The 11,487-nt window shown below is 45.5% G+C and overlaps 1 protein-coding gene across 1 annotated transcript; it reads left to right on the top strand.

Moving 5' to 3' along the window:
• Positions 1–837: 837 nt before the first annotated feature.
• Positions 838–3,057, top strand: LOC122724322. The gene is made up of 4 exons (XM_043958741.1): positions 838–1,240; positions 1,343–1,536; positions 1,670–2,164; positions 3,025–3,057. Exons 1-4 carry the CDS (start codon positions 838–840, stop codon positions 3,055–3,057), a joined length of 1,125 nt encoding a protein of 374 aa, XP_043814676.1.
• Positions 3,058–11,487: the final 8,430 nt, after the last annotated feature.

Below are 11,487 nucleotides of genomic sequence, written 5' to 3' on the forward strand. Positions count from 1 at the left end.
TTCAAAGCTTCCTGATGTTGTTAACCTTGAGTCACGTATTACGTCTTCCAATATAACTGATCACATCTCCCGGAGGCTTCTAGATACTCCGTTGTATTTTATTCGAGCACCTCGTCCAAATGAGAGGATAGTTCTTCCCTACCCTCCCCCTCCTGGTTTAGTGGATCCCCAAGAGGGTCGTAGCATAGTGTTTTTCCTAAAGCAGAGAGAATTTGGTCTACCATTTCCTTTTTCCCCTTTCTTTGTTGAGGTCTTTGAATACTTTGGGGTAACTCCTCGAATGTTATCCCCAAATTCCATTTTATTCATGTCCTGTTTCGAGTCTATCTGTCTGTGTTGGGGTTTCACACCTACGGCCTGTCTGTTTGTTACTTTTTTCCGCCTGGTTAGGGCGAAGCAAAACTTCTATTACTTTTCCCCCCGCAATGGGCTATCTCTTCTTACGGGCTACAAGGATTCTATAAAGGGGTGGATAGAGAATTTCCTTGTGGCGGAGCTGAAACTAGGGTCCTGCCGATCGTGGGATGTGGGCCTAAGTTGGGGGGAGATCTTTCCGGGCTGTAATGATCTGCCCGAATTGAGTCTTATTGAGCAGGTTGGGCTGCTTCGACTGACTTCCGTTGAGAGGAAGTATGATGTCGAGAAGTGTATGTTTGCGGCCAACCTTAGGGATATCCAGGACACGGGTATAGTGCTTTGTCCGGCTATTCTGTTTCTTCGTTGTTAAGAATATCAGATAATATGCTGATTCTGTATAATTTCTTATTTTTTGCAGCTTCTGAGGTTAAAATGGACGGCATCAAATTCCCCAAGAACCTTGACCTGTCTCGGGAGAACATGCACGCAATTTTTGACGCCTTCGGGGATGGGCGCTCTGTAACTGAGATTGCTATAGAGCTAGCTCAGGTCGCTTCCTCCGAGAAGGTCAGCCGGCCTTCTGGTAAAGCTTCTTCTCGAGCTTCCAAGCCGAGCTCTCACAGCACTAAATCAGCTCAGCCATCTAGCCGTGGTGGGTTGAGCTCAAAGTCTACTGAACAAGTGGGACAGGGTGCTGCCCATTCTACTGAGGAGGTGTCAAGGGGAAAGTTTAAGTCCCCTGCTGAAGACAAGGAGACCTCTGGGACGGGGATGGAGATCATCCTCCTAGGGGGTCAAAGTCCAGAGGTTTCTGGTGAAAGTGCCCCTGCCCCTGTGAGGACTGAACCTGAGGGTTCTGAGGGCATTCCAGCAAAGATCGGAGGCAAGCGCCCAGCCTCTTCTGGAAAATCTGCCTCTTCTCCTGTCCGGAAGAAGTCCAGGGTTGCAACAGGATCTTCTCCAGCTCTTCCTCCCATTGGGAAAGGGAAAGGTGTTGCTGCTGACCCGTCATTGCCTTCTCCTGGCAATTCTCTAAAGACGCCGGGTATTACATCCGAGTCTCCGGCCAGTGCTGTTGCCGACCTTCTTAGGGAGCAAATGTTTGGTGGAGCCACAGAGGCCTCGGATCCACGCCTTCTTGCTCTGACCGGCCTTTTAGCCAGCTTTACCAAGGAGCAAGCATCCTTCCAGTCTCGCTCTCGTGAGGAGCTCGGATCGTCCATTAGGGAGATGCTTCTAATGGTAAGTCATTTTTCCCCCTCCTTTCAGTTTGCTTTGTTTCTTTTTCTTGATGGTTGCGTTTTCATGTTAGGTGACGGGCCTCTTTATGGAGGTGGATATCCGTGATCGCTCCCTCCGGGAGTCCGTAGATCGCCGAATTGAAGAGGCACGTCTGGAGGAGAATATATCTGCCACCAGTGATGCGAGGGGCAATTTGGTAGCTGCTCGGGAGCAGATCCAGTCCCTCCAGGTGGAATTGCATTCTGCGTTGGAGGCCCTCAAAAAGGCTGAAGAGAAAACAGCCGAGACGGCAAAGCATACCTCGTCCTTAGAAGATGAGTTGTCTCGGACTCGCAATGTTCTCCAGGAGGCTGATGAGAGGGCAGCTACCTTGGAGGTTCGCTGTAGAGAAGTGCTAGAGCAGCTGTCCTCTATGACAGAGGCTCTCAAGGAGAGAGATGAGGCCGTTAGCCAGAAAGCTGAAGTCCAGCGCCAATTTGATGCCTTAAAGGCTGATCTCGAAGGACTTCAGACTCATCTGGAGGAAGTAAAGGCTCAGAGAGAGATGGCCTTAGCTCGGGTGCAGGTCCTTGAGCAGGAGTTGAGCACAAGCTCTGACCGTATCAGAGACTTGACTTCCTCGGCTGAAGAGTTCGACCTTCGCCAACAACAGCTGAAAAATGAAGTCAGAGTTTTGGAACGTAAATGTTTAGCCCTGCTTGAGGTGGTAAAGTATGCCGAAGGGAAGGCTCAGCTGAAGCGCGATCAGTACATAGCGGAGTATCAGGAGTCTGATGAGCTAAAGGGGAAAATTGAGCAGGCCTGTGAAGCTCATCTTCAGGACTACAAAGATTCTTCTGAGTTTGAGGAATTTGTAGCCGAGGCTTGTGAAGAACATCTTGATGAGTATAAAGCTTCTAGTGAAATGAAACAGGCTATCTTTGATAAGGCCTACCGCATGTATGTAACTGGCTACAATCGCGGTTTAAGAGAAGCTAGACAGGCTCCTGATATTCCTTTGGCCAAGCTTCGTAGGCGCGAAGTGGACTCAGATGGCGAGTCAGTGCTATACGGGGAGGATGATTTCCCTTTGCCCCGAGGAGATTGCCGGAGGGACCGAGATCGGCCAGCTGAGTCTTCTTCAGAGGGATCCGAGCTAGGGTCGGAGGAGGACGATCCTAATTCTGTGAAAGAAGGCCTTCACCCTGGGTCAGAAATTGCCCCTACTATTGGGAGCTCTGGTCCGAAGGACACCGAGCTTCCTTCAGGGGTGGCTGTAAATAGAAATAGTGATGGTGGGTTTATTGATGTAAGTCCTTTAAGGACTATTCATCCTCCTTCCTCACCGGAGAAATAAATTGTAATAGTTATTAATGGAATATTAGTTTCCTTTTTGTTTTTCATATTCTTTGACATTTATCTTTACTCTTCGTATGTGTAATGTAGACTTCATATGTTTATTCAGAAGCTCTAAATTAATCTTAAGTTGTGAGTTCAGCTCTTAGCTGTCGTCTGAGAGATCAAATCTCGTACCCATTTGATGGCAACTGTCATGCTAGTTTTTGACTTCTAGTCCTTCTTTCTTCGTTGTGACTTTGTATATTTATTTTAAATAAACTGATTTAGGCTTTTGATTATAGCCTTAGTATCCTCCTAAGGATTTATGAGTTCTTCTATGGAGGGAGCTTCGACCTTTGTTTTTGGCTTTCGTATCTTGATCTTTTGAAGAAATGAATCTATCCGAGCTAGGAGCTCGGTCTTGGGCTTATCGGTCCGAGCTGGGAGCTCGACCTCTTTTTTTTTTTTTTTTTTTTTTTTTTTTGGGGGGGGGGGGGCCTGAAGTCCTTCACCAACTATTCTTACCTTCAGGAGGTCTTACGAGATCCTGGCTGTGCCGGGGTGACCTTGGGGCCTCACCGGCTATCCTTTATTTTGTTTTTCCGGGAGTTCTACGGGATCCCGGTCTTCTTCTTTACTAAGGTCTCTATGTCTGAGGGAGGTTTTCTTTTGCCAGGAGATCTTGGGGATCCTGGTCTTGTAATTCCGGGACGACCTATCCTGGTCTTGTAATTCCGGGACGACCTTGGGGATCCCGGTCTTCTACCTCCAGGAGGTCTCTATGTCTCAAGGAGGTCTTCTTAGTGCCAGGAGATCTTGGGGATCCTGGTCTTGCATCCGGGAGATCTTGGGGATCCCGGTCTTCTACCTCCAGGAGGTCTCTATGTCTCAAGGAGGTCTTCTTTCACCAGGAGATCTTGGGGATCCTGGTCTTGTGTCCGGGAGATCTTGGGGATCCCGGTCTTCTACCTCCAGGAGGTCTCTATGTCTCAAGGAGGTCTTCTTTCGCCAGGAGATCTTGAGGATCCTGGTCTTGCATCCGGGAGATCTTGGGGATCCCGGTCTTCTACCTCCAGGAGGTCTCTATGTCTCAAGGAGGTCTTCTTTCGCCAGGAGATCTTGGGGATCCTGGTCTTGCATCCGGGAGATCTTGGGGATCCCGGTCTTCTACCTCCAGGAGGTCTCTATGTCTCAAGGAGGTCTTCTTTCGCCAGGAGATCTTGGGGATCCTGGTCTTGCATTCGAGAGATCTTGGGGATCCCGGTCTTATAGTTTTGTTCTTTCTTTTTCAAAGAGAAGTAACATTCTTAATGGAGATAACATCATTGCGTAAAGAATGGCGTTATTTTATTTATTTGTGCCTTGCAGAGTACAATATTTTTCTTTACATATATTTCAAGGGAAGTACCTTTTTAAGTGCTGGATGTTCCAGGCGTGGGGCTCGGGGTTTCCTTGCATATCTTCAATTCGGTATACCCCGGGCTTAACCACTTTTGTCACCTTGAATGGACCTTCCCAGGTCGGTGCTAGCTTGCCTGCGGCTGCTCTTTTTCCTGTAGCTTCCAAGTTTCTTAAAGTCAGGTCTCCCACCTTTAAGCTTCTTTCTCTGACCTTTTGATTATAATATCTTGCCGCTCGTTGTTGATAAGCAGCAGTTCGGACTTGTGCTTCTTCCCTAACTTCTTCAAGAGCATCCAGGTTGCTTCTTAACTTGTCCCCATTAGTGTCTTCGCTGAGAAATTGAACTCGATGAGTGGGGATCTGTAATTCAACTGGAACTACGGCCTCTGTACCGTAAGCGAGTGCGAACGGTGTTTCCTTAGTGGGTGCTCTGGGAGTAGTTCGGAGTGCCCATAGGATACTATTGAGTTCTTCTGCCCAGTTTTCCTTTGCACCATCCAGCCGCTTTTTTAATCCTTGGAGGATTGCTCTGTTAGTGACTTCCGTTTGACCATTGGTCTGAGGATGGGCCACGGAGGAGAACTTATGCCATATGCCCACGTTCGTCGTGAAGGTTTTGAAAGTGTTGCAGTCAAATTGTCTGCCGTTGTCTGAGATAAGCACCCTGGGTATGCCAAATCTGCAGATGATATGCCCCCATACGAAATCTATCATCTTTCTGGCTGTGATTGTTGCTATTGCTTCTGCCTCTGGCCATTTCGAGAAGTATTCCACAGCTACCACTACAAATTTTCTTTGCCCCGTAGTCTTGGGGAAGGGCCCAGGATGTCAATTCCCCATTGCGAGAAAGGCCATGGACTGGATATGCTTGCTTGAGGAGTGGCAGGGGTCCTGATGGCATTAGCAAATCTCTGACATACGTCGCACCTTCGGACAAACTCTTCTGCTTCTTTCTTAACAGTGGGCCAGTAGTATCCTTGCCTGAATATTTTGTTAGCTAATGTCTCTGCTCCCTCGTGAGCCCCACATAGGCCTCTATGTATTTCCTCCATTACCCTTGCAGCTTCTTCCGGACTTACACACCGGAGCCATGGGCTGGACTTCCCCTTTCTGTACAAAGTTCCCCTTATTACTTGTTAATTGGCAGCTCGAGCTGCTATCTTTCTGGCTTCGTCTTTATCTTCAGGGAGTTCGCCCTTCTCCAAATATTTCAAATAGGGGCTCATCCAAGTTGGGCTCTGGTCCACCTGCAGTACCGTGTTTGTCTTCTTGAAAGCAGGTGTGCGGATATGCTGTATGTATACTTCGTCAGGGAGCTGCTCTAATTCTTCTTTGGTCAATCGACTAAGCAGGTCTGCCTCCTCATTTTCATCCCGAGGTATTCTTTAAAATCTGACAATAACTCCCCGTTCTGCGAGCTCGGCTTCTATGGCTTTTACTTTATCAAGATAGTTCTGCATGATGGGGTCTCTGGCTTGATATACCCCCGTTACCTGGTTGATCACCAGTTGAGAGTCACTATTTACTTCGAGGTCGGTTACCCCTACTTCCGAGGCTACCAACATCCCATTCACCAAGGCCTCGTACTCGGCCATATTGTTAGAAGCCTTGAATTCTAACCGTAAAGCATAACACACTTTGAAGCCCTCCGGCCCCTTAAGCATTATCCCTGCGCCGCTGCCCTCAGATCCTGATGCTCCGTCTACATATAGCTTCCAGCTAAATTCTTGGGAAAGCTCTCGCTCTCCTTCCTTTCTAGGCATCTCCGAGGATGATTCTTCCTTCTCCTCGTTGAATGAGCATTCTGCTATGAAGTCAGCCAGCGCTTGAGATTTTATTGCTGTCCGAGGTCGGTATTCCAGACAGTAGGGGCTGATTTCCACGGACCATGCTAACATCCGTCCTGAAGTTTCCGGCCTACGTAGGATCTTCTTTAAGGGTTGGTTCGTCATCACAACTCCTTGGTGGCCTTCCAGATAAACTTTGAATTTCCGGACTGCTAACAACAAGGCATAAGCCAATTTTTCAATGTTCGAGTACCTGACCTCAGTGTCTCTAAGTACCTTGCTGATGTAGAAAACAGGTTTCTGCTCTCCTCCTTCTACCCTTACTAGTACCGCGCTGATTGCCTGTTCTGAGGCTGCCAAATATATCAGAAGCTCTTCCCCTTTTATGGGACTGCTGAGCACGTGAGGCGAGCTAAGATATTTCTTAAGTTCCGCGAAAGCTTTTTGGCAGTCTTCCGTCCATTCGAAGTTTGGTACCTTTCTCAACTTTTTGAAGAATGGTAAACACTTTTCTGCTGACTTCGACATAAATCGGTTAAGCGCCACCACTCTCCCGGTTAATCTCTGGACGTCCCTTACGCAGGTCGGCTCTGGCATATTCAATATGGCTTCTACTTTCTCCGGATTAGGCTCAATGCCTCTTCCACTCACCATGTATCCCAAGAACTTTCCTCCCCTGATGAAAAAAGCACATTTTGCTGGGTTTAACTTCATTCTGTATTGATCTAACACCCCAAATATCTCCCTTAGATCTGCTATGTGTTGTTGAAAAGTTGAACTTTTAACCACCATGTCATCCACATACACTTCTACATTCCTGCCAATCTGGTTCTTAAAGATTTTATTCATTAATCGTTGGTAAGTTGCCCCGGCGTTTCTTAATCCGAAAGGCATAGCTTTGTAGCAGTAAGTCCCGTCTTCAGTTATAAATGAGGTTTTCTCCTCATCCGACTTCTCCATTGGGATTTGGTGATAACCAGACATAGCATCCAAAGAAGACATATAATCAAATCCGGCCGTTGAATCGACCATTTTATTAATATCGGGGAGGGGGTAACAATCTTTGGGGCAGGCTTTATTTAGGTCGGTGAAATCTATGCACATCTTGTATTTGCCATTGGCTTTTTTGACTAACACAGGATTTGCCAACCATTGTGGGTACATTACTTCCCTAATAAAGCCTGCTTCTTCTAACTTCTGTACTTCCTCCCGGGTGGCTTGCTGTTTTTCTCTTCCTACTACTCTCTTCTTTTGCTTCACTGGTCTGGCCTCGGGGAGGACATTCAATCGGTGTGTCATCACTTTGGGGTCAATTCCTGGCATGTCTGAGGGCTTCCATGCGAAGGTCGACGCGTGACCTCGGATCAGAGTCATGACTTCACCTTTTTGTTCTTTGGTGAGGTTGGCATTAAGACTGAAAACCTTGCTTGCATCTGCTTCTGATAAGGGGAAGGTCTCCAATTCTCCGACTGGCTCTGTCCGGGCTTCTTTTGTTTCATCTCTGACCTCCAGAACTTCCGAGTCGAGTGCTTCTCCAGTTAAGCTCGGTTCTGTTACTGTGGCCAAGTATACCGCCCTTGCTTCTTCCTGGCTGCCCCGAACCATTCCCACTCCTTCTTCCGTTGGAAACTTGAGTGCCAAATACCTGATGCTGGTGACAGCTTCAAAGCTAAACAACGCTGGCCTCCCTAAAATCGCATTGTAACTCAGTGGGAGTTTAACCACCAAAAACACCTCATGATGGGTGCGAGCTCTGGGTGCTTCTCCCAAGGTAAAGGCCAGCTTCACCTTCCCTTCTACAAATACCGGTGCTCCTCCGATCCCTTTGATGGGTGACTGGTCCCGAACCAGCTGTTCCTCCGGGATTCCCATCTGCTGGAAAACCCGATATGGCAATAAATTGACCTTACTCCCATCATCCACCAGAACCTTCTTCACCCGAAAATTATGAATGACTGCTTCAATAACAAGCGCGTCATCATGGGGCATCTGAATGCCCTGTGCATCTTCTGAAGAGAAAACGATGGCCATGGGTGAGTGTTCAACGATCTGCATGACCTCGCCATTGCTGATCTCACCTTCCCGGTTTCTCTTCTTTCCTCGACGGCTCATCCGTCCTCCAGTTCCTCCAACAATCATATTAATAGTCCCACTAGACCCATCATTCACTGGTCCAGCTCCGGTTCTCCTGGGCATCTGGGCTGCCGGACTGGGCGGAGGCCTCTGCCCCTCCGGTTTCTTCACAAAATTTTTGAGATGCCCCCTTTTTATCAATCTTTCAATCTCCGCGATTAACTGAAAACAGTTATTTGTATCGTGGCCATGTGTCCGGTGGTACTGACAATACTTGTCAGGATTCCTCTGATCTGCTTCCGACCTCATGGGTTTAGGCCACTGGAGGAACTCCTTATCCTGGACTGCCATGAGCACTTCGGCTCTGGAAGCGTTGAGGGGAGTAGGCTTCTCAGGAACCCAAGGGGGGAGCACTCGTGGTTCATGAGCCCTGGGAGGAGGGGGGGGCCTTTGATCCCTTCTTTCCCAGGCCTGCTTATATGGCTCAGGCCTCTTCCCACGCTTCTTCTCGTGTTTCTCCAGCCTTCCTTCCTCCGGGGCTTTCTCTTTTCCTGCCACCCCTTTGGCAAATCTACTCGTTACTAAGGCGTCATCCTGCCTTATGTACTTTTCCGCCCTCTTCATCAACTCGGCCAGTGAGGTCGGAGGTTTCCTGCTCAAAGAACCAAAGAACTCGGCAGAGGTTGTTCCCTTTTGCATGGCCTCTACCGCCCTTCCTTCGTCGAGCTCGGGAATCTGCAGGGCCTCCGTATTGAAACGGGCGACATACTCTCTGAGAGATTCACCAGCTTTTTGCCTAACTGTTTCCAGATAGCTTGTCTTCCTATCTGCTGGCACCCCGGCTACGAACCGGCTGATGAAGCGGAGGGCAAGGTCTCCAAAACTTTTAATGCTTCCGGCCTCCAGGCTGTTGAACCATGCCCTCGCTGGTCCTGAGAGCGTTGTTGGGAACACCTTGCACATCAGAGCATCTGACAGAGTTTGCAACTCCATGAAGGTCTTATAGTTCATGACATGTTCTCTCGGGTTTCCAGCCCCATTATAGGCCGCCATCGGCGGCATCATAAACTTTTTGGGAACGGTCTCCTGCTGCATTACCTTTGAGAAAGGAGAAGAAGTAGGCAAGGAGGTTTGACTCTGATCTTTCTTACCTAGCTCGGCTAGGAGCTGCTCCTTCAACCTTTTCAGTTTTTGGTTCATTTTCTCGTCTTCTGGGTTGGATCTTTTGCCCAAACTACATTCTTCCTCCTCTGTTTCAGTTCCCGTTTCCCTGGTTGTTTCAGCAGAATAGTCGTCCACCTCTTCATTTTCTATCATCTCTCTTGCCCTTCTCCCATGGATTCGGGCCTCCGGTTCTTCCTCTTCTCCGGCATCGTGGTTGTTAGTTTGGAGGCGGATAGAGGTAGGTCGGGGTTCATCGGTTCTGGGTTCCTCCACTACTGGGAGTGCGTTTACTGGGGTGCTAAGTCCCCTTTGTTGCATTATCTGCCCCAACCAGTGAGCAGTGGTTTGTAGCTGGAGAGCCATGGTTTGAATGTCTTGGTTAGACAGGGTCATGGTGGGAGTATTCCCTGCCAAGCCTGGCGAGGGATTAAGAGAGATGGGTGTTTGGTTATTCAACGTCGTAGGGCTAGAAAAAGAGAACTGCTGCCCCTCTTGGGCGGAGCTTAAGTCATTTGGAATATTAAGGTTACTTTCTTGGTGGTTTGCCATTGTGGATCTCAGTGGGTTTTGAAAGTGAAAACTCCGGTGATGAAAAGATCTCCTTCGTTTTCCCACAGACGGCGCCAATTGATGATCTGAGATCCAATAGAATAGGGTTTTTCAAGGGTTTTGTGTTACAGAATAAGGCTTAAAACTTTCTGAGGAGGGGACTCCTCTTTTATACATTGTCTTGCTTGCTGGTGACGTGTAAAGGTCTCTCCAGGATTGGGCCACGCGTCTCTGCCATACAGATTCGGGTGTACTAGGGTATCAGCTGCCTGTTACATGCGTAACGGCCTCTGATTCTCCTCATGCGTACGTTCGAGCGGATCTGCCAGGCTGTCTGGTGAGTACTGTTCTGGACCCCGGGCTGGGCCGAGAGTTGGGCTGGACGCTGGGCCTGAGAGGGGTCTGCTGGTCAGGGATTAGGCTGGACTGAGTGAGGAAGCTTGGTCGAGCCCGGCCCGGAAGCTGGAATGAGCCAGGCTTGTTGGGGGGTATTAAGTACGTGGGCCTCTGTGTCATGGGCCTTTGGCTGTGGTCAAGCCCCTGTTCTGGGGTGAAGAAATCCAGCGGTCATCAAGTATGAAAAAAAAAATTGAATTAAAATGCCAAAACGTAAAAAAATTTAAATTTTTATTGCGAATAATCTTTTTATTAATACCGTTATGTTTCTTAAAAAACTACTTTTACAAAACTTTATTTCAAATAAAGTAAAAATTAAACTTCACATTTTATCTTTAATATTAAGATAATTAAAATTTTACTTTTACATAATATTACTTTTAAAACTATATTAAATTAATAATAATAAATTTTAAATGTATAAATATAAAATGTTACTTATATTAATTTAATAACATTTTCAAAATAAATAACAATAAGATATTAAATTATTACTTTTAATAATAAAAATATAATAACAATATTGTTAATTGAAATACAGTTTTTATAATTCTGACAACAAAAATACAGTTTTTATAATATTATTTATAAGAATATCATATACTCATCACTGTACAAAATTCTTTCATAAAGTAATTACTTAAGCAAATAATCTATGTTTTACATAAAATTTCATTCGTCACAATTAGTATATGTAAATTTTTATTTTCAAAAAATTAACCATTTAATTTTTGTATTTTTATTTATAATATTAAAATTCTTATTACCTATAAAATTTTATAGGACTACAAATGAATTTACAAAATATCTAAAAAGAGTTTTTTTCTAAAATGTTTTGAATAAAGAACTAATAGTATTTTTTTAAAATTCAATTAGAATATTCTTATTTTTGTAAAATTAAAACGTTTATGTTTTTATTAAAGAAAATTTTACTTAATTTCTTTTAATTTTAATAAAAGAAACTAAATTATATATAGTGTTAAAATTATAGATTTAAATAATATAAATAATTAAAATATGATGTCTAAATAGTATATAAATTTAAAGTAAAAACAAGTGGATTAGTTGAGTATTTATTTTTTAATGATAAAAGAATTTAATTTGCAACAAAATACTTTTACTATAGTTTAATAAAAAAAATAAAAATGAAATAATAAATTTTATATACTTTATACTTATTTTAGTTATTTACCCAAAATTT

The sequence above is a fragment of the Manihot esculenta genome, chromosome 1, assembly GCF_001659605.2.
Source record: "Manihot esculenta cultivar AM560-2 chromosome 1, M.esculenta_v8, whole genome shotgun sequence".
Taxonomy (NCBI): Eukaryota; Viridiplantae; Streptophyta; class Magnoliopsida; order Malpighiales; family Euphorbiaceae; genus Manihot; species Manihot esculenta.